This window comes from Natator depressus, chromosome 10, assembly GCF_965152275.1.
Source record: "Natator depressus isolate rNatDep1 chromosome 10, rNatDep2.hap1, whole genome shotgun sequence".
NCBI lineage: Eukaryota > Metazoa > Chordata > Testudines > Cheloniidae > Natator > Natator depressus.
In genome coordinates this window covers 80018581-80041789 of record NC_134243.1, presented here as the reverse complement: position 1 = coordinate 80041789, position 23209 = coordinate 80018581, and the positions used below count along the sequence as shown (strand labels likewise).

Below are 23209 nucleotides of genomic sequence, written 5' to 3'. Positions count from 1 at the left end.
TTAAAAAATCATATACTACAAAAAGAAAAGTATTGTTTCCCCTCAGCTGTCGATCTCCCTTGAAATTCTGATTTTTTTTGGTCAAAAACTGACATGGGGAGAGGCAGGTGGGAAATTCAGGAAGAAAACTGAAAATGTTTAATTTTATCAAAAAGCATTTAGCGCCTGGAAAGAACCGGACGCAAACAAATTAGAAGAGCATGCACACATTTGAAATGTTCTGGATGCTGCTGCTGCTTTGATCTCGGTTCAAACATTCATCCTCTCCCGTCTGGAGTCCCCAAACGTGCATTTTCTGTGGAAAGAAATCAGCTCTCCCAAATGTTCTGCTTCATCCGAGAATGTCTGGAGCAGAGCTTAACTTCTTTCTTCAGATCCTGTACCCGGTTTGAAAAATAGCCAATAGACAGAGATAAGAGTCTGACATTTGGACTAATTTCAAAAGGTGGTGGTGGTGGTGGTGGTGGTTGTTAAGTGGGGTGATTGAGTGGGAGGAGGGAATTATTTAGGCCTTGTCCTCTCCATCTTCTGCTTATAAGGACTAGCTCTCTGTGGGTGGAACGTCCCTTTCACAATCTCATTGGTCACCAACACGACCCATTCTGCTGGCTGGTATTGTGCTTTACCAGAGATCCTACTGTGCAAATGGAAAAGGAGTACTTGTGGCACTTTAGAGACTAACCAATTTATTTGAGCATAAGCTTTCGTGAGCTACAGCTCACTTCATCGGATGCATAGCATATCGTGGAAACTGCAGAAGACATTATATACACAGAGACCATGAAACAAAACTTCCTCCCACCCCACTCTCCTGCTGGTAATAGCTTATCTAAAGTGATCACTCTCCTTACAATGTGTATGATAATCAAGTTGGGCCATTTCCAGCACAAATCCAGGTTTTCTCACCCTCCGCCCCCCCCACACAAACTCACTCTCCTGCTAGAAAAGGAGTACTTGTGGCACCTTAGAGACTAAAAAAAAAAAAAAAGTGGGGGGGTGAGAAAACCTGGATTTGTGCTGGAAATGGCCCAACTTGATTATCATACACATTGTAAAGAGAGTGGTCACTTTGGATGGGCTATTACCAGCAGGAGAGTGAGTTTGGGGGGGGGGGGCGGGGGGTGAGAAAACCTGAATTTGTGCTGGAAATGGCCCAACTTGATTATCATACACATTGTAAGGAGAGTGATCACTTTAGATAAGCTATTACCAGCAGGAGAGTGGGGTGGGAGGAGGTATTTTTTCATGCTTTGTGTGTATATAAAAAGATCTTCTACACTTTCCACGGTATGCATCCAATGAAGTGAGCTGTAGCTCACGAAAGCTTATGCTCAAATAAATTGGTTAGTCTCTAAGGTGCCACAAGTCCTCCTTTTCTTTTTGTGAATACAGACTAACACGGCTGTTACTCTGATACTGTGCAAATGGTAATTCTGGTAGTAGGTAGGTACAGAAAGGAGAAAAGCATGCAGCAGCGGCAACATGAAGAGCTGACATGATCTTATCACTCTGACGCTGCGCCAACCCCCCTGATTTGTATTCATGTCTAATCTGAATGCACGGCCAGATCCAAAGCCGCTATAAACCAGAGTGACACTGATTTACACTGGCTGACAATCTGGCACTCAAAGTCTGGGTCTTAATATATAAACCCCTTAGTGGGTTGGGACTTGCCTCCCTATGAATGTTACCTAGATAGGTATAGCTACATCATCCCTGTAGAGCAAAGAGAGCCAAGATAATACTCCCCAGTGATGGGTGGTGGAACCCCCGCTGTGGAACTCCATGCCAAGGGAGATTGGATTGACCCTGAGTTTAGCTGTGTTCAGATCAAATAGTGAGGCTGTCTTTCTCGCTAAAGCCACCTCCACAGTTGTCTTTACTCCTTCTACACCAAAACGACCACGTCCCCCAACACTGCGGGAGGTGGTCAGGGAGCAGAGCAGCCTTTGGATTTTGCCGTGCTTGGCTGCTGGAGGCAGCTCAGGTGCGACAGGTACCGCTGAACTGCCGTCGATAAGTCAGATCCGCCCAGTGTTACTGGGCTGATGGTGACCAAGCGAAGCAGCACTTTGCGCACAGCGGAGGGGACAATCAGGTCTTGGGGGATTCATCTCGGAGGGTAGGGGGATGATCGTGGCTATTGGACAATTGTGAAGCCTTTATCTCTCCCGGGTCCCCTGTGAGCTTCCCGGCTATGTTGTGCTAGGTGCCTGGCTGGGAGGCAAGCACGGACTTCAGGCTGTAGCAAAGGTGCTGAATAACAATGAGACAAAACTTAGCCTGAACACTCGCCTACCAGGCATTTTCAATAGAGACCTGCACTGTTCCAGGTCCAGCCAGGTCAGTCCCTCAGGCAGAATTCCCTGCTAAGCCCTCGCACCCCAGCGGACTGCTCTCTCTCCTACCTACCAGGAAGCATAATGAGAATAGATCTTAACAGAAGGTAAATGCAATGGCTCAGACTGAACCCTGGTGTAACTTTCCAGTGGCCAGCAGGATCAAGAGCCAGCACTGATCTCGGCTTCAGCTGTATTATTTTGTCATCAGAAATGATTGTTCTGTGTAGGAAGAAATAATCTTTCCTTGCCATGGAAGGCATAAGTGCCCTCCCATTGACTGACTGTCTCTCGATGCTGCCCAGGCTGGGGTATCTGAGTAGGAAGTCTGGGGGAGAGGGGTCCTGGGAGGACAGGCAGTCAGGGTGGACTCTCTGCAAAGCGTGTCCTCTCTTCAATCCTCTCATGCTGTACCTCCTACAAGTTTAGCTTGTCCCTCCCACTCATTCCCAATGAGCAGCTTCTGGCAGGGAGCTGGGAAAGGCTGGGGATAAGTGGAAGCTTTTTTCAGAGTAAGGCTACCACTCTGGCTCGGTGCCTCAAGCGGATGGTAGGGGTAGGGTACCAGAAGCCTCTAGCACTCACATGGACTTCTACAGAGGGCTCTTTCTAGCCTGGGCTCTCAGCCTCCTACCAGGTAAGCTCCCTCTCCTCTCTACCATCTGCTGAGCTCTGGAAAGCTTCTGTCAGGGCTGAAGGCACCGACAGCAGCAGGAAGCTTTAAAAAGGGGGGAAATCGATTTTTTGCTCATGTTAGTAACCAAAGGAAAAACAGCCTGAGAAAGCCACCGTTGACTAAGGCCGTTGGTCAATTAGTGAAAGGTCTACAGTAAACGAGGAGGGGATTTTTCTCCAAAAAGTTGAAAGGGATAAAATCTTTCGCTCGGCTCCTGAGGGATGACTGGGAATGACGGCGAGAAAACTCTTTTCAGTAAAGCACTCACAGCTCGTCATCTGGGCTACAGTTGCATGTGGGATTATTTTGTATCTTTTTTTTTTTTCCTTAAGGAGAAAATGGAGAAAATACTTGAAAACAAAAATGAAGTCTCGAAGACTGTGCTAAGTTTGGGGTTGTAGTGGCAGCTTACCTTCAGCAGCACAAAAGGGGGCTGAGCATGGGGAAGGTGTCAGGGGCTAAATAACCTCTGTGTGCTGAGATTTTAGGTGCTCATTTCATTTTAAGATGTGAGTTTGCAGCCTTCCTTCACATATGGTTCACTGTGTGGCTGCATAAGCCGTATTGAGTTACAGCGGGGCCGGGGGCGGGGGGGGTGGATTCTGCTTATTGTTGGCCACATGCCTGTGAGTTTAAGTTCAGTTGTTACAGAAAGTGAGTCCCCGCAGTAGTCAGTTTTGCTGTCATTAGACTTCCCAGCTCTCCAGGCACAGCCCTACCTCAGGAGCAAAGGGGACCGTGACTCTGCTTTGCGCTTTAGAACAAAAGGAAATCTTTCTGCCAGCTAGGAAGAAGTTGCTGCTGTTGCTAACTACATTACACACCTCAGTATGCTGCTAAGGGCCGCACTGGGGTCTCGTGTGCTACTGTAAACACTTCTAAACATCCTGAGGGAATGCGTACCTATTTTTTCTAATTGCACAAGTACTTGATGAGCTAAGGAAAGCTGCAAGGAAGCTGCCTTTCTTTTCCTAATACAGAACATGTGTCTAAGCCTTGCACGTGGACAAAATGTTGTCCGCTTTGCACACAACTCTAAGTGAGATCTGAGAGGTTTTCACTTTGGACAGCATTCTGTGGTTACTTGCTGCATTTCAGAGATATTACTTCTTACTGTTCTTTTAGACTACGGCAGACTTGCCTTTGAAAAGAGGTGGATCGAGTTGCTCTGACATTTGGACAATAGGCACTATACTTGAAACTGCTTACGTGTGCTTTAAAGTCTGCAGCTTAAACTCTTTAAGGAGATCAAGTTATAGACTTGGTTTTATTTTATATTTTTAGACTCCACTTATGGAACACTGTAACTTTTTGGATCTTTGCCTGCAGGCCACACAAATAAATTTAAACCTGACTATTTTGTTATACGTACACTCCAGATACCATAGTGACATCTGCTGGTGATGACAGAACTCTTTAAGTACGGACATCTGTGGTAAACAGTCTGATGTTTGTTCAAACGGGCAGCAAAAAGAATAATTGAAATAGCAAGAGTCAATTTTTAACTCCCTTTAAAGGGTCCAATGGTATCCTTGGTCTGGCATTCCTGTATGTCTTGTTTTGCAGTTAACCCGGGGGGGTGGGATGTGGGGGGACAGGAAACTAATGATGGCATTTGAATCTTTTGGATGAAGGCTCATTTTGTTTTGTATGCTTGATGCACAAAGATAAGACCAACTTTAGAAGAATCATAGAAGATTAGGGTTGGAAGAGACCTCAGGAGGTCATCTAGTCCAACCCCCTGCTCAAAGCAGGACTAACCCCAACTAAATCATCCCAGCCAGGACTTTGTCAAGCCGGGCCTTAAAAACCTCTAAGGATGGAGATTCCACCACCTCCTTAGGAAACCCATTCCAGTGCTTCACCACCCTCCTAGTGAAATAGTTTTTTCTAATATCCAACTAGACCTCCCCCACTGGAACTAGAGACCATTGCTCCTTGTTCTGTCATCTGCCACCACTGAGAACAGCCGAGCTCCATCCTCTCTGGAGCCCCCTTTCAGGTAATTGAAGGCTGCTATCAAATCCACCCTCACTCTTCTCTTCTGCAGACTAAATAAGCCCTGTTCCCTCAGCCTCTCCTTGTAAGTCATCACAGCTTATATCAGAGCTGTGGAGCAGTAACATAGGCTGAGCGTGAAGCTGCAGGGTGGAACCAAATCTAAGTATGTATATGTTGAGATAATTATTTTATCCACATAGGAAGCCATCACATGTTCACAGCTGGATATTGTGTCATGATTTATGTTCTAGTGTGTAAAGTGCTGTCATGTGGTACCTTCCTAGCACAGAAAGAAAGCGAGGACTTTATTTAAAAAAAAAACAACAACAAAAAAAAACCTACTGCATCAAACTTACTTTGTCTCTTTCACCTTTTAAATGGCTGTTTTCAGGCATAATTGGTTTGTGGAAACTAAAGATATTTACACTCTAATTATAAAGACATTGGAAAATGCCACGGCAGCCACTGGGGTATATCCCCTGACTTCACTGATGTTTATCCCTGGGGTTGATTTGGCCTAGTCCATCTCTATATAACAGACTTTAAAACTACTTAAAGAACTCATTGTCCGTATCTGTGTGTGTTCCTTTAAGTCAGTTCAGAGTTTTTCAGTGGTGGCATGTGTGTCATGTTACTATGGAGTTACTATGGTGATTAGCTAATGTTAATAAATAGCATTGGTCCAACTATTACATACATGACCAGAAGAGTCAGGCCACTTTCTCTTTTCAGCTGACTGCCACTCTTCCTGAGAACGTACCTTCCAAGGAACTCCATGGAGTGTAATGTCTTGTGCACAGGCAAACACAGTTTGGTGAACAGTGATGATCCATCAGGGACCATTACTTCATATCTGGATCTATGGAGAGCTAGTCTTAGGGCATACAAACAGTAACACTCCCTTCTCAGATGATTAGAAACAACAAATAGGGCCAGATCCTGTTCCTAATGAATTCAGTGGGACAGAGATCAGGCCCATATTGGTTACTAACATTGTGGGTAAAGTGCTGCACATGGGCTTAATAGAAATGGCTTCTCTACGTACCTGCTGATATCAGCTGGCTCTGGATGTGCAGAGTCAATAGATCATGTTGTTGATCACTGACAATGCAACTTGCTGTGACAGGGAGAAGTTGTGTCAGTTGGCAACACTTCCAATTCCATAAATCAAAGACCCATTTGAAGAAAGCCGAGAAGGCTTTCCCTGATTAGAGAGTTTAGAAAATACCCAAAGAGGGGTCATAGTTCCATCTTGCATGTTTGCATCTGGCTGGTTTTATCTGTATGACACATTCTGACATAGAGCATCACTAGAACATTCATAGGTGGGGAAGAAGTCTGAATCTAGATAGTAACCTTATCCAGTAGGGTGCTTGGACCTGTTGGTAACCTCTCTTGTTATCTTTATTTGTTGCGTTTGTTATGTAGCTAGTTCTAGACTTGTGTAAGTGAGGGACTCATGAAATAATAGAGCCAGGCATTTCACAGGGCTATCCCTACAGCAAATTAAGCACTGGTTTTGTAATGTAGACAGATGTCCGTGGGAGAATAGGATGAAGCCTCCTGACTCGTCTTGTGGCCTAAGCTGAGTTTGAACCTAGGACATTAGGCATGCACTAGACTGCGTCTGGCTAGTGGCCTAACACTGTGCCACCCAGCCTCCACACTGCTTTATTTCACTATGAAAGATTTAGTCTAACTTTATATTTTTTGTTTTCCACTTCTCCCTCTACCCCACCTTTCTGTTAATCTGGGTGGCTAGAATGTCTGTTTCTAGCTGGGCAGCACATGTGCCGGGAAGGCCCTGACCCCCCTGGCATGGGAACGGTGAGCTCTGTGACCATGTTAAAACATTGTTGTCCTAGCGAGCTTCCAGCGTGATTTTCCTGACCAGTGTGCACAGGGTTTATTATTCATCTCGGAAATGTGCTGGGGCTATTATAAAAGTTTACTACAGAGTAGCTAGGGGCTTGTCTTCATTACATAACCTTATTGGGTTTGAATAAAATTATCAGAAGGTCTGTTAGCTGATACGATACTGACCACAATTTTGTGGTTAGGCCAGATCATATGCAGTATCGGCCCCCAGTGTTTTCAGCAGAGTTTAACCTGCCATGATGGTGAACTTGATTCTCTTTGGTCTACCCTGCACACAAAGTCATGGTCAGAATCATATCCTTTAACTTGAATGTTCCCAGTTGTGATCAAACACACTAAGATTATTAATGTTGATAAGGCTTAGGGAGCTAGTCTATTATTTGGCTTGCATGGTACAGGGAAATCCCCTTTGAACCCTGATCGGCACAGATATGCAGCTGGGTTGGTGTTAACTTGGATCCCAAATGCAATGGGATACCTCTGCCAGTGCAGTAGGCATTAACTGGAGCGCTAGAATTTAAATTTTTGTAATGACTTTGTCGTCCCTGCATCACTAAGAATGATATTCTCGTGGCCCAGCATTTTAGAATAAAGTAACTTCTCTTTCGCTGCTTTTTGAAGGCCAATGAGCTGTAATTGGAAAGTGCTCCTACAGTTAATGACCTGTGGCTGCTTCCTAAAGATCTTGTGGGTAACCACAAACGTTACAGAACATTAATTTGTAATTAGAGATTTTACATCTATGCTTCTTATTACCGTGTTTTCGATCTACACCCATGTCAGCATCCATAAAGAAAACTCATTTTGTTCCCTAATCCCACATGATGGACAATGGCTTTTAAAGAACTGGAGTCTCTGAGTTTTAGCCTTTTTTGCCTATAGTATATCAAGTAGTTTAGGAGCTTGTTGGGCTCTTTGCTGACAAGATCTTGGATATTTTAATATTTTTAGCATTTTATTTCACTTGTGGGCGGTAATGGCTGGGTTTACTGCAAGGTGATAAATTGTAGTCAGCTAATTTCTATGTGTCGTCATCATTACTGCTGTGTGATTCGCTGCCACTGCTTTCTAAGCTTTCTCCCCGTTTAGGGTTGAGTAGCAGTACCCACATGTATACTTTGCTACAAGGGATGCTGCACCTCAGATCTGGGCTTTAGTGACTGGGTAGGACCCAGAAGTGAAAATAGTCCATTGAGGTTCAAGTCCCAGACCAGGATGTTTGACCTCGGCATGCACCAGGCTTTGTCCAAATGTGAACTCCCCACCTGCCATGTGCACAGTCCTCGTCTCCACATCTCGGGAAAGGGTCGACCCTTGATTCTTTGGAGCCCAGTGGGATCTATCCTAGCTCATGTTGTTGTTCCAATTCTCCTCTTCAGAAGAATTTCCTTAGCTCCTTTTAATTTGTCAGTGTCCAGAATCCTCCAGCCCCTGAATCATTCATCTGCTTCAACGGCAAACCTGTGGGATCCCTCTCCCAGGGAAAAGTGCCTGGGGTTGGGCCCTGCAGGGAAGAAAACACCACCAGGCTCCCCTCTACAAGTCCCTGTCAGAGGTTGACCCTCTTCCCCCCCACCTCCACTGAGTGGGCAATGGTTAGCCCCAAACGGAAGTGTCTGCTAGAAGCACCAGCCCTTGCTTCACTCTTCCCCCTGGCATATGTAAGGGGACTGTTGCCCCCTTACTAACATTCAGTGGGGGTGTTTTGGTTGGCTAGCTCCCAGTACTAAAAGGGGAAGGGTCTATGGGGAACCAGGACCCTGAGACTGATAGTCCCCAGGAACAATGGGGAGAGGCCAGTGCTCCAGGTCAGCCTGAATGACAGGGCGGGCAGGCTAATCAGGGAGTCAGGAGGCCAGGGGGGTCCCGTCCTCCCTGTAAGCTGGATTTGCCTGGGTCAGACAGAGTGGGGCCGAGCTAAGGAGAAAGCAGGGGCCCGAGCTGAGCTGGGGAGCAGAGCTGGGCCAGATCCAGAGGGACCGGAAAAGCAGCCCAGAGAGAGCAGACTCTGTCCTGGGAGCAGAGCTGCAGCCCCAGAGCCAGACGCACAGCCCAGAGAGAGCAGACTTGCCCTGACGTGCCAGAACCACTGTTTGTGATGTTCCCTGCCACAGAGCGGGGTGATGCGTTTCCTTTAACCTTTCCCATTTTTCCTTATTCTTTTTAAAATTAATTGTTGATTAAATAACTTGCATTTGCTTTAACTTGTATGTAATGGTCAGTGGGTCAGAGAAGTGCCCAGGGCAGAGAGAGTACCCTGGAGTGGGGACACCCTAGCCCCTGTCCTAGATGACCGCAGCAGGGTTGGGGGTCGAGCCCCCCAGGAATCCTGGGCCCAGCCTTGTTGGGGTTACGAGGACTCTGCCAGACAGGAGAGCGGAAGGGGAGTCCTCAAGGGCAGGGAGGCCTTGGGTAAAGGAAGTGGGAGCGAGGACTCAGATCCTTTCGCTAGCCCACTTCACCGGGGTCATGCAGAAGCCAGGAAAGTTCCCCACAATAGCAGGACTATTCCCCCGCTTACACATAGGAGAAGGCTCAGGGGCAGGAGGGCATCCCTCCCTACTGGCGATCTCCTGCCACATGCAAGGCCAAGAGATGCCCTGACAGTCAGAGCATGAGCTAAGGTAGGGTTGAACACAGCCCCAGGCTAGAGCAGACACTAGATCTTCTGGATGCCTGAGCTAGGCTCTGCCCTGGCTTCTAGACCCCTACTCTTCCCTCTCTCCTTGGAGCCACACAGCATCTCCCCGCCGCACTGCTACCACGGCACTCCCTCAGAGGGGTACCCCACTGTGGGAAGAGCTGTCCAAAAAGGTCAGCAGCCTCGGGCCACGTTAACCCCTTCACGGTTTTACCACTCGTTGTACAGGGAGGATCACGGTGTGTTGCTCCAGTGCTGCTCATTTCCTCTCCTTCAGTCCAAACTTCTTCCTACTCACAGAGAGCCCTTCCCAGGGCCAGGGCAGGCAGAGAGGGGCCACAGAAGCTGCTGGCATCCCCTTGTGCAGTTGAAATACCCAGGGAAGAGGGACTCAGCTGAGACACCTGTTAGGCAGCGTAGCTGTAGCTCCCTTCCATAGCCTTTTGCTTCATTCCACATTTCTGTCACGCTCGGATTACGCAGGGAACGCTCTCCAGTTCTGCCCTGCTCCAACTACACGAACTTTTAAAGAGCTGCAGCCGCACCTGTTTAGCTTAAGTTGATACAGAGCTGTTATCACCGACACACTAACCTCAAAACATTGCAACAGGCCACATTTTCATTAACATCAAACAAGACGGCTCTATAGTGCTGTCTAGCGAGTGGTGAGGTCTATGTTAGAACCAACATTGTAGCCTGTGCAGAGCAAACACCAGCTACCATCAATAAAAAGACACAATTTGAGAGGCAAAGGCTCAAGCGTTAACCTTCCTTAAGAAAAATCTAGCTCAAATAGCATCCTGATTCTCGAAAACCTAGCCAAGGGGTAACCCCGAAAACTGGCCAAATCTTACCTTCATGGTGTGTGAGCCACTGAAAAGTAAACCGAGACTGCCTAGTTTCTTTCCACTCATAGGCACAAGTAGGAGGGTGCCGTGGCTAGAGTGATAGATGGGGGCTTGGAAGCTGTGGATTCAATTCCCTGGTCTGCCATAGACTTCCTGTGACTATGGGCAAGTCCCTTAGTCTCTCTGTGCCTCAGTTTCCCATCTGCACAATGCGGATAATAGCACTTCCCCTCCACTTTAGAGGGGTTTTGTGAGAATAAATCCATTAAAAGATTGTGAGATGCTCAGATATTGCAGGAAAGAGGGTCACAGAAGCACTTTAGATACATATACACATTGCATTTCTCCTCTCCTGTCTGTTCTCTTCTTATGAATCCTGCTCTATGAAGCCCTCAGAGACACACTGGGAGTAGACCTAGAGAGGACAGAACGCTTTCAGTTTTGTGTGTTCCTTTAGAAGAAAGTCCTTCTGACAGAAGATGCAAAGCTCCAGTCAGAAGGGAATGGAAATGAGGATGGGGAGAGAGATTTGTGCAGGAGAACTTTTTCTTTCGGAGAAAATGGTAGCTTTTCTTCCCAGTGTTTCCCAGATGAATTTTTAATCTTGCATGCTTGAGCTTACGAGTATCAAGAGTTTGTACTAAAGAAAAACTCCAGTATGGACAAGACATATTTGAGGCTTCCAGGTTTGACAGCATTGCAAGCTAAACTTGTGGGATTTGGGCACTTATTTATGACTATGATGTCACTTCTGACAAGAAAATAAGGCGTCGTTCTTCAGATTGTTAACCGTCTCCTTGACAACCTTTCACAAGATTTGTTTTAGTAATTTAATCCAGTTTGAACAGTCTCAGATTTTTCTTTTTTTGCCTTAAATGCTCTCCTCAACATCTGCGTACATTTTTGAACAGCTTTCCCTCCAGTATATGACGAATTCCACTGACTTTGCCATCTATTTTGTAAATCTTTCCTCCAAATCATTTTCTGTTTTTCACCCCAGATGTGTCACCAGAATCTCACTAAAACTAAACATTTATATGGGGTCTATGAACCTGAAAGATTCCTGTGCTATATTCATAGAGTATACCACCACTGAAATGCAGCTACCCCTGGTTTGCAGGGAAGACCCAAATGGCCCGACAGTGTGGAGGGGCAATGTTTGTTGACCTAGGGTACTAGGTCATGCCCATTCTCTTACAAAAGTGTCATCTGCTCTTTAGATGCTCATCTTGCATCATTGAAGTCAATGGGATTTTTGCCCTTGACATCAGAGTCCCAAAAGCCATTCAGGGCCTCTGTTTGTAAGCCTGTGTCTGAAAGAAACCCTCACACAGAGAAAGCCACCTGGTGGTCACTTCGTCTGCCTGGGGAGGATGAAGAGCTGAGCTGACCCACTCAGGCAGTGTTTGACCCTGAGGCTCCAATGAACCTGGGTGTTCCCAGCCCGATGCTCCTACCCCTAAACATCCCCTCTGACATTTGCTCTTGTCCTGCCATTTTTAGTGTCTGGGGAGTTTTCAGCTGTTGTTTGCGTCCGTTTTTTGAATCTGGCATTTGTTGACCAGCCTGAGAGCAATGGAGTCCTTTGTGAATCTAATTTCTGACAGGCCAGGAGGAGTTTACATTGGAAAAGGCTCCACTGCTGAACAGTGAAAACTTTAGAAAGTTTAGTAATTAAAACGTATTCCAAAATCCATCAGCCACCATTTCTCCTTCACCGAAGAAAAATATATTTTGTTAACTGACAAAAATGCCTTGACAGGCGTGCCTGATGAAACTTAAATGACTAATCCCAAAAACAGAGGAGACTTTCTACCTACTGCCAAAGAGTCACCAGTGCCGTCGCTATGTTGTCAACAATGGTAGGTGTGGCTGGAATAAGCAGCAGATGGGGAAACTTTGAGTCTTAGGGAAGCAAGAAATACAAATTCTTAATGAATCAACTGCATGTAGCTCTTGGAGATAAGAGCTGAAATTGTATCTGATATGATGGGATTGATTCGGCACCACTGAAATCTATGGAAGTTTTGCGTTGACTCATATGGGGACAGAAGCAAGTTCCATAGGGTACGTCTTCACTGCAGAGTTAGCCCGGGCTCTTCCTTGGGTGTTGCCCCTAACCACCTTCCTATCCACACACAAACCTTCTCACCTGAGTATGGGGTGCTTTCAACCCAGGCTGTCTGGCCCAACTGGGGATATAGGCTAGAGCCTGGTTTCTGCTTTCACTCTGCCCAATAATCAGTGAGGACACAGGTAAAATCTCTTGAGTGCCAATAGTCTTCCAGTGCCTTCCCACAATTCCCCCTGTGTGCCCAGAAGGACAGACACATTTTCCAACAATGCACTGGGAAAGACTCATAGAATGGTTCTTCATACCTCAGCACAGAGAACCAGAGGGTCTACCCCCAGAAGTCCTAGCGACACGCACAGGGGAATGCAGCACTAGTGAGGAGGACACACTAACACGAGTCTGGCTTTGCTGTCTGGCCGCACACTTGGGCTAGGCTAACCCGGGTTCTGATCAACCGAGTTAACGCACGTTGATAAATTTGATAGTCAATTACTTGACCACACTTTGGTTCATTATGAAATAGATTCAAGAGACTGACTCACACCTTCTTGTCAACTGTTGGAAATGGGCCACCTTGATTGCATTGGCCTCGATAGCACTACAAAAGTAATTTTCCCTCCCTTGGTATTCACCACTTCTTGTCAACTGTTGAGAATAGGCCACTTCCACCTTAATTGAATTGGCTCGTTAGCACTGACCCCCCCCCCACTTGGTAAGGCAACTCCCATCTTTTCATGTGCTAGAATATATATTCTTCTTACTGTACTTTTCACTCCATGCATCTGATGAAGTGGGTTTTAGCCCATGAAAGCTTATGCCCAAATAAATTTGTAGTCTCTAAGGTACCACAAGGACTCCTCGTTGTTTTTGCAAATAACCAATGTCAATCAGGTTGATTGCTCTAAGCCAATAACAATATAGTACAGGAAAAAGGTTCCATACTATATCAGTCTCTGGGAAACCAACTGGTGAAGCGGTGTTACAGCCACCTTAGGCAGAAGATGTGCTCCCCAAGTTACACCCCAATGCCTCCTTTTTACACCCTGCCTGTTTGCAAGTAAAAGGTATTGCATACATCGTCTGAAACTAGACTGAACCAGTCGGCTCTTTGCTTTGTTTTTCTGGCATCATGGTGTACCCCTTAGCTCTTTGTTCTGAACACATGCATTTCAGGCACCAGAGGGCGTGAAGGCACCTCCTAGGTTTGTACTAGGGTAGGACAATCATGTGGCTTGTCTTCTTCCTTTGGGGCATTTCTGGGTACAGGCCTGTGAGAGTAATTCCCTTTCGGTTGCTATGGTAAAGCACTCACCTGTCCGGATCTTAACAGCTTCCCTGTTTGCTCAAGCCAAAACTTACTTCAATGAATGCAAGGGGTTATGGGATACTTAGCATAAGTGAGCAGGGTGATATAAAATTCACAGGCCAATTTAAGCTATATAGCTGCTATAATATTGGTACTTAATGCTATTTATGCTTAAGGCATATTAATATATATATGGTGAGGATAATCCATATTATTGATAGAATATGTACATATGATAGCCAGCGTACATTAATCAGTATTCTGACATGAAAACCTACCTTAAATGTCTCCCTAGCAATTGCCACATGAGCAAGAATTTGAACCCAGTGACCCTCATTCAATATTTCCTCTGCTGGGTGGCACACTCTCTGCAGCTTGGGAGCTGCCATTCACCCCAGAAGTAGGTGCAGTTCAGTGGCGTGGGGCTTGGAACGCCTTTGGGGGTGAAAGGGGCTGTATAAAGATAAAATAGTATTTTCTCCTGTGACAGTGAAACAAGGAGATGGCATACAGTCCTCAAGTAAATATTGCTGTGATTGGTTTTTAACATGGTCAGTATTTGGGGATAGAATATGGATAAGGCTTTCCAAGTCCTAATGGAAAAGAATTAACTCCTCACTGTGTTTAATTTTGTACTGAATATTGGCTCCAACCTAGCATCACTTTACAATAAAACAGATTTTGTACAATCTCTCTTTTTCCCTGAGATCCTGCCAAGGCTGTCTTGCTCTGACAAAGACCAGACACCATCTTGGTCTCTCATTTTTGGTAAGGATGTTATAGGGCACCAATTACATATGGCACAGTTAACAGCTAATCAAAACATTCATTATAATTTCTTTATTCAATCCCATTCACCTACTACTGTCAAGGCAATTAACAATCACAATGACTTTTTGTGGTTTCCTAACTTCAATGCCCTACTTTTTCACAGTGTTCTTCTAATAAAAATGTATCATCAGGAACATGTTTTGGCTACAGATGTGCTAGGCTGTGATTGTGTGATGGAGTGTTTACCCCCACACAGGTTGTGAAAGAGTTATTATGGGCCTGAGAGGTAACCCAGTGGCTTGGGCCAGACCTAATTAGAGATAAAGCACGGCTGTGGGGAGAGCAAGTGCATTTCTCTCTTTCTCCTGCCCCAAATAAAGAGCTGTTAAATGGCGGAGACCTCAAAGGAGAGGAGGTGTGGTGTTTGCACTCTCTGGGAAGTAGCTTGGAAGCAGAGCAGGCTGGTGGGCTGGCTGGTTTCCTTCTCCTGGGGTGAGCTGGAAGCCTGAGTGGAGATGGGTTCTGGGGAGCTGTAGCCTGCCTGAATCCCTTAGCAAAGGGAGGCGTGTGCCAGCCACTGAGCTGTGGGGTTGATTGCAGCACAGAAGCCTGTGGTGAGACAGGAGCACAATCTAGAGCAGCAGGGGCTGTTCTGAGGTGGTTGCCAGCTGAAGCTTTGGCTGATTTTATACTTCTGTTGGGCTTTGGTAAAGGATTCTGTGGCTCTGGAAGCAGCGGTCTGGTTGGAGGGCCAGGACTCTCCTGTGGCTGGAGTAGGCCCAAGGACAGTGGGTGGGCACTGAGGCAAAGGTATTGCAATACTACATCTAGGTATAGGCTACAGCTGTTGTGGTGGCCACCTTGCTTCAGATTGTCTTTGCCAACTGTTGAGAAAATGATTATAAATCCTAGTGTAACAAGGGCAAAAACCAGTTCTTCTCAGCGCATGGGAGAGGCAGATAGATCCACCTTTCATGCAAAGCCTGGGCTCTGGCTCAGCAGAGTGTGGTGCAGGGCCAGAGACGGGAGCTGTGTTATGCTATCTTTGGGCTCACCCAGAGGGCCAGCTTGCCCCACGGAGTAAGTTAGTGGCCTCAGGCTGGTCTAACTTACAGACACTTGCACGTGCTTCCAAGGGGCCATTGTAGAAGCTATAAGGTGCCACAAGTACTCCTGTTTTTGTAGAAGCCTGGGAGCACCAAATTACAACATGTTGTGACCACAGCCACTCCCCTGCTAGCACTCCCTGGCATGGCCCTTAAAGCAAGCACAGAGTTGGCAGTGTCCGCTCTACAAAACCAGGGATCTCCTACCCCAGGGAAATCCAGGCAGCAGGTGTGAAATTCAGGGGAAAGGGCTTCACAAGCTTGTGATTCCCGTTAGGAAATAGGATTGGCAGGGACATCTCAGACTTGCCCTCTATGTGTAGTGTAATAATATCCATGCTTTAAGGACAGCCTGGCCACTCAGTGTATTGCTTTGTCTGTCACTTGACTCGTATGAAGATTCTCCCTCATGCTGGGTCCACCCTGAACTTAGGAAGAGTCCCTCTGTTGCAGACCCTGCTGCAACTCTGGTGTTGTCTTAAGGGTGAGGTGAGAATACAGAAGCCCATGCCACCTCTTCTGGCCTCCTGATGTCATGGCCCTGAATATAGTCTTATTTTTAAGACTAATTACAGAAGCAGAGGCCCATACTTCATGGGATGAGTGTGGCTTAGTGTGTATGTCACACAGAGCTGGTCTTTCACAGTGTTGCCAAGTATTGGGGATTTTTACCATGAGCTTTCCAATATTTTAGGCTTTTCTTAAACTCCAGATCCTGGAGTCTAGGGATTACGTGAGAATCTCAGTTTTCATGGTTTTTATTTAAAAAAAAAAAAAAGTAATTTTTCAGCCTTCATGGGTGTGGAGGAAATCTTGAAACTGTGACCCTTAAAAGCTCAAACTCAGAACACGAATAAAAAGAACCCCACATCCATTATTTTAATCTTATGATTCTGGAGAGGCTGACTCATGATTTGTGAATGCATGGGACTGGCAATGTTGTGTCTCACACAGGATTTTCCCAGAGATCATTTGCAATGTGAGGGGTCTTTTCCCAGCCCGAGTAGTAAAATGTAACCAAATTGCATCAGTTTCCAAGTCGGTCTCCCTGATTAAAATTTGTGCTAGTCTTTTGGGGGCTGGCTGGACCATGCCTGGGGAGACGGCCAAGCCAGAGCATGTTTTTTACAGTTTGCACACGTGTGTTAAATTGCCCATTTTACACTTCTCCCTAATAGATTTGATGTACACACTTCACTGCTTAATGAAGCTTTAATGCTATTTTTTTGTCCTAAATTGCCTTTTATGAATAGTCACAATGGATTGATTACCTTTCTACTGCCCTGTCTCTCGGAGAAGATATGAGTGGTGGTTGGGACCAGGCTAGGGCCATATATTAGGCCTGTATGGGTATGTCTACACTGGATTAAAAGACTTGTGGCAGGGCCAGATCAGGTGACTTGCGCTTGCGGTGCTAAAAATTGCTGTATAAGTGTTTGGGCTCAGGCTGGAGCCTGGGCTTTGGGACCCCTTCCCCTCATGGGACCCCAGAGCCTGGGTTCCAGCCGAAGGCCAAGAGTCTCCACTGCCGTCAAACCGCTCCATAGCTTGAGCCCTGTGAGCCCAGGTCAACTGACCCCAGCCAGCTGCAGGTGTTTAATTGCAGTATAGACTTACCTTATGTGCTAAGGATTTTGTCTTTAGTTGTTCTTTGGAATAACACAAAGCAACTGTGTAAGAGCATTCTTCTACAGGAGGATAGCCAGGGACAGATTTTGTGCCCAGTGGTCTGCAAGATTAAAGGTCCATACGTGCAGATGCAACTGTATGCTTAAGTCCTAAAGCAAGCAAGGAAGGATGGTGCTGCACTCTTCCTATGTTATAAAATTGGGAAAAGTAGAAAACCAAGGGCCCAGCATGTCAGTCTTCAAAAGACAAAACTCCCATCTCTGGACACTGAGACCTTTATCTATGTAAGTCTCACTGGTGTAAAACTAGAGAAACTCTGTTGAAACTCAAGCATCCAACCTATGCAAAGGCAGAAGGGAGCTCAACTGTGTGTTGTATCCCATTGAGCACTTACTCTGTTGACTACAAAAATATAATAATCTAGGGAGCTAATCTTCTTGAATGCAGTTTAGTTACTGACACACATGTACGTGGAGGTGGATCTTGCTATTTTGCATGTTTGAAACTAGGGATGTCTGATAATTTTCCATCTAAACTGTTTATCAGTTTTCAATTTTTTTCATGAAAACTCAAAACTGTAATGTTTTCAGCTGAAAATTCTTTTGAGTTTTGGTGTTTAGAAGAAAAGCTGACATTTTCCTGTGGCGAACAACTGCATTTTCCAACCAGCTCTCATTTAAACCTCATCCATTAATACTGGGCCTGATTCTCCACAATCTGACACAGGTGTCAATTTTCAGTAACTCCCACATATAAGCCAGCAAAAGGAAAACGAGCCATTAACTGAGACTCTTAAAGCAGTCAAGGAGATTTGGTTGCCCCAGGCAGCTTTGAAAATCCCAATCCTTGCTTCTGTTACTTTTTGACAGAGTTTTCGATTCTACATACAGGAGCAGATTCTTCTCTTGCTTACACTTCTGTGAATCAGGAGTAACTGCACTCTGCACTGAAGACAGTGAAGTTACACCAGTGTAAATGGATCAGAGTCAGGCCAACTATGCTAGATCTTCTGTCTTGTTTTTTCTTCATGATACCTTTGGATTATACTGCTGTTGGTAATATTGCCCGGATTGCATCCAGCAGGTATTGGATAAATTGCAGCACTTTTTAGTTAAACTGGATATTGTTTTTAGCATTTAAAAAAGATTAGTCTAGCCATAAAATTTTGTACACAATCTCCATGTCTCATCTTCTCTGCTGTCTAGAATTTCTTCTAACTGGTTTTAAAGGGTCTTAACTCCATTTTCTTTGGCTAGACTCAGGAGTTTCTCTGCTCATGAAGACCGGTTTCAGAGTAGCAGTCATGTTAGTCTGTATCCACAAAAAGAAAAGGAGGACTTGTGCCACTTTAGAGACTAACAAATTTATTAGAGCATAAGCTTATATATAATCTTCTTATTATATGTTCCATTTTATGCATCCGACTCAGTGGGCTGTAGCCCACGAAAGCTTATGTCTAATAAATTTGGTAGTCTCTAAGGTGCCACAGGTACTCCTGTTCTTTCTGCTCATGAAGTCAGTGTTGCAGATTAGTTACTATGGATACAAAGGAGCAGATTTATGCCTCACATTCTTACCTGTAAAAACACTTTTCCATCCTGCATTTTCATCTGAGGAACTCCAATCTCAACCTCTGGCTGAGCCCTTGTTTTCCATTTAAAAAAGGCTTGCCCCCCAAGACATGCTGTTGCCAAGTAGTCACCTTTAAAATGGTCATTCCCCAACCATTACCACAACATAGAATATGAGACCCTGCAGCTATTTTCTGCCCAGTGGGGAACAGAAATTCTGTCGTATGCTAGATACTTCACTGGAGTAATGTTCACTTCTTTTAATTGTCCCCCCGAGGCCGCCTTTTCCTATTCAGTTCTCTGATCATATGCATCTAATGTAAAGAGGTGCAGGGTCTCTTTTCAGGTGTTTGGGTGCCTACAGGTATTTGTGAGACGTCTTTCAGCAATAAAGAGTTCTGCAAAGGAACAAACGTTAAAATGACAGCATTAGGATGGAAGTCAAACTGTGTGATGTGGCTCACAAAATCCAAGAACCAGGACTTTGCTGGTTTGAAGATATAGGGAGGATAGCACGGCAGGAGAGGGTGGTAGGAAACCAGAGGAAGCAATAGATGGATTGCATCAAAGAAGGTGGTAAGCAGGTGGACTTTAGTGCTGCCTCGGACAGATTAAGATGACAGATGCTTGGGATAGGGGGAAAGAAGAAGTAAAGAGATCCATGGTGACGATTATATTTTAAACAAAATCTCCTCTAGGAGGTGAGCAGTATGTGTACATGTAGGAGGTTGGCATTGCGTTCAGACACGAGTCAGTGTGTATATGACTTGTGCAGCATAATACTCTTAGCAAGAGATAAACTGTTTCTTCTGGGCAAGAAACAATAAGCTGTGTGTCATCCATATCTGGAAGATGCCCCAACCCCAGACCTCCAGACTAATGCTGCTAACAGCCTCACATATGTATTGAATGAGAGAGGACAAGATGAGAGTTTTCTCTCCAGGAATAACAATTGCTAAGCACAACACTTTGGGTCTTGACAAGAAATAGGAATGAGTCCATTTGCAAGCAGCCCTGTCTAATTCTCCCAAGATCTACAGACAGGTCAGCAGCATCTTATGATTTGATTATCAGAGGCAACAAATAGCTCTAATCGTATTAGCATGGATACTTGACTCTTTCATCCATTACTAGAAGGTCATCAGTCCTCCCCACTCATGCAATCTATTTACCCAGCTCCATACCCTGCCTGTCAAAGGGTCAAGGAGATCTGAGAGAATTGTCTGGGCATAGACAATCTTTTCCTCTAAAGGGCCGGTTAGAGTGTAAGTCAAGTTTCATGAGCATAGGTAGAGCCAATGCTGCTTTAAGAGAGGCCAGCAGCTTGCCCTCCTAATGAGTGGTGGTGCCAATCTGCATGAACCCTGGGCCAGCACCTCCTCCCTTGCCTTCCCCAGACAGAATGTAAATCTGGAGCTCAAGTGGTGGCCCAAAGTTTCCCCCAAAACCTCGAGAAACCCAGAGAACACTACTGGCCAAAACTCAAATAGAGCTGACGTAGCGCTTGTCCCTCCAAGGATCTAGACAGGTTGATCTGAATCTTCTCAGTGGGAGGAACTCAAATTAGCTAATAAAGCGACATCGCCACTACTAACCAACCTGTCCATTGTTTGAAACAAATCTACTGAGATTTGTTGGAGGCAAGAAAACTGCTCTTGCAGTATTATCCAATCAGGTTTCAGTGATCCATGCAAAGGTGGGGCTTCAACTTCAAACAGGGGCAACCCTGTGGACCCGTGACGTTGGTATACTCGGCATAAGCAATTGATCCTTGACGTTCCAGCCTCCCGAGAGAGGCACAGGTGAAACCTATAGAACTGATTTCAAACTTGGCTCGTATCTCTTTTATTCTTTTGGCAAGCATCAGCGCCCTTCTGCTCTGCCCGCCTGCAGAACACAAAAGAAGAGTACATGTGGAGAGAGAGAGGAAGGATTTGATCTGATTCCGTCACGTTATGCACGGTGGTTAATGTTTTCTCTGTAGCACCTCCTCTGTTGGTGTGTCCCTGTGAAATGCACGCTGGCTTAGAGGTGTTAGGGTAGCTCCATGGAAACAGCTGACTATGATCAGAAAGTCTGTCTGCCAATTAAGCATTTATCTTATTTAAAAAAAAAACCCATACTTTGTTGTAGTTAAAACATTGCTGATGGTGATGTGTCTTTACAAATGATAAAACCAAGACTTCAGATTCCCAGGGATGATATGGGTGCACACAGCATAATGGATGCACACAGCTAAGAGAGAGTCAGGAAATGTCAGATTATTCTTCCATTTTTATAAATCTTTGCATACTCCATTATGGATTTATACAGCAAAGAAATAGCCATTTACATTTATATCTGTGCCTGGCCCCAAACTTCTGGATGACAAGAAATGCCCCTTAGGTTAGCAGGGCGAGCCAGAAATAGATTATTCACACTTTCTGTACAGAAGAAAACACTGGAGACCATAGTACAGCACAAATAAAAACCAGACCCCTTCATTTCACTCAGAGCAATTACAATTCTTGAACTAGATCAAGACGTATTTCATCATTCCTTTTCACAGTCTGGACACGGTAAGAGAGAGAGAAATTTTCACATCCCATTGTCAGTCTTCTTTCTATCTACATTCCAGCTCTCTTGAGCTCATATGCAGCAATAAAATAGGTCCCTAAAGAAAACCCTATAGCACACAAAGAATTTAGTGTGTTGGTTTATTTTAGTGACCACAAAATACCACCCATACAAAAATGTGTGTGCTGCCATATTTTGACCCTGCCTTTCTTAGACAGTCAAAGTTCTGATGGTGAATTCGGTTATCATTGCAAGCTAACTATTTTTATTCTTTTTGGTTGAGTTCATTACACTGCAGACATCCCACCAGGTTTGTATCATAGTAGTTCTTTGCTGAGTTAGATGGGGACTTGGACCAAATGCTTATGCGGGGGAATAAGGGGGAGGAAGAAATGATCTAAAACCTGGGCTGGCTACTTGGCTCTTGGAGCAAAGGAGAAAAAGGGCATTGTGCACCTGCTTACCACCTCCCCCATGCAGGTGACTGGGATGTAGGATGGGAGGGGCAGGGAAGGGCTGGAGCCTCAGTTATCTCCCAGTGTGCTAGTCTGGAGAGTTGAGCCACTTCAAGGACTAGTACAGACCATCAGCAGTGCCAGCACCCTAATTCTTCTCCAGAGCCAGGTGAAAGAAGGGAGGGAACTGAGTCTCCAAAGCACAATGTCTCCTGGGGTGATGCAGTTTTCACATTGATCCTTGCTCAGGACTGTCCTAAAGGCACAGCTAATGCTATAAACAAAAATGCACTTTAAGCTGAGACTGGTCTGAGGCACAAAGCCGGGCTGGGCATGGAGATCCAAGCCGGTCCTGAACTTCTCCAAACTCTGCTGATGGTCACAGCAGAGGGGTTTGGATTCTGGACCAGCTGTACTGCAGAAGGGGGCCTCTTAGTGAAGACAGCAGGTTTAATGCAGGTTTAAGCATACGTTTAATAGACATCCTTTTTAAACAAACGTCTGAGCCTTAAAGATCACACGTTTCCGTGCTTCCAGTCCCCATCTCAGAGCATCCTTCCACCTGGGAGAGATCTCGCTTTAGAGTCCATCAAGACTGCTCCCTACTCTGCTGGAGAGAGCTCGCTAGACATTGGCTTCTTTTCCCTGGAGCTACAACAGCCTCCGCTCCCAAAGCAAGACTGAATTCAGCCAATCCATTTGCCTCTCCTGGCAGAGCCTCAAACCACCATTAAACCTTCTGGAAGGATTGTCTAGGGGAGAGAGCACTGGTTTGGGATTCAGGAGATGACAGTTCAGTGCCTGGCTCAGCCACAAACTACTTATATGGCCTTGGGCAACTCACTTAATCCATCCCATCTCTGTTCCCCCAGCTGTGAACTGGGGCTAGTTCTTCTCTACTTGACAGGGCTGTTGTGAGAATAATGACTTTGGGGCATTCAGACATTATAATTATGAGGACCATATAAACCCCAAGATAGGAATCCAATCTGTCGGAATAGTGACCCTGCATTCAGAGGGAGGTGGTTGAAAGGTGCAGGTGTGCAAGGAGGATGTTCAAAGATCTTTTTTTGTTGCTCCTGATCCTGTCCTGTCAGCTGTGGTTTTCCAAGGTGACTTGCTCTTGCATGGCCTAGGATAAAAATGTGATTGTCTCTCTCCTATCTTTGCTTAGAGGCTGCCTTTGCAGCTAAGGAATTCCTTACAATGATTTCAGCACCCAGACGTCTGTGCAGGCCCCAGATGGGCTGGAGAGCAGAAACAGGTGTCTTCCTTCAGACTTCTGCAGCTGTGACCTCTACACCCGAAACAACGTGTTTTAAAACTAGTTCAGCTCCAGGTCAGCCAGCAGTCTATTG

General features: G+C 45.5%; 1 protein-coding gene across 1 annotated transcript in view; it reads left to right on the top strand.

Moving 5' to 3' along the window:
• The first annotated feature begins 2845 nt into the window (after positions 1–2845).
• The window catches only part of ITGA11 (integrin subunit alpha 11), a 151946-nt gene continuing 131582 nt past the window's right edge, over positions 2846–23209 (top strand). Inside the window, exon 1 of the mRNA XM_074966615.1 lies at positions 2846–2976. Coding sequence (XP_074822716.1) covers positions 2925–2976 — 52 coding nt within the window. The 5' untranslated portion in view covers positions 2846–2924. The remainder of the gene's footprint in view (positions 2977–23209) is intronic.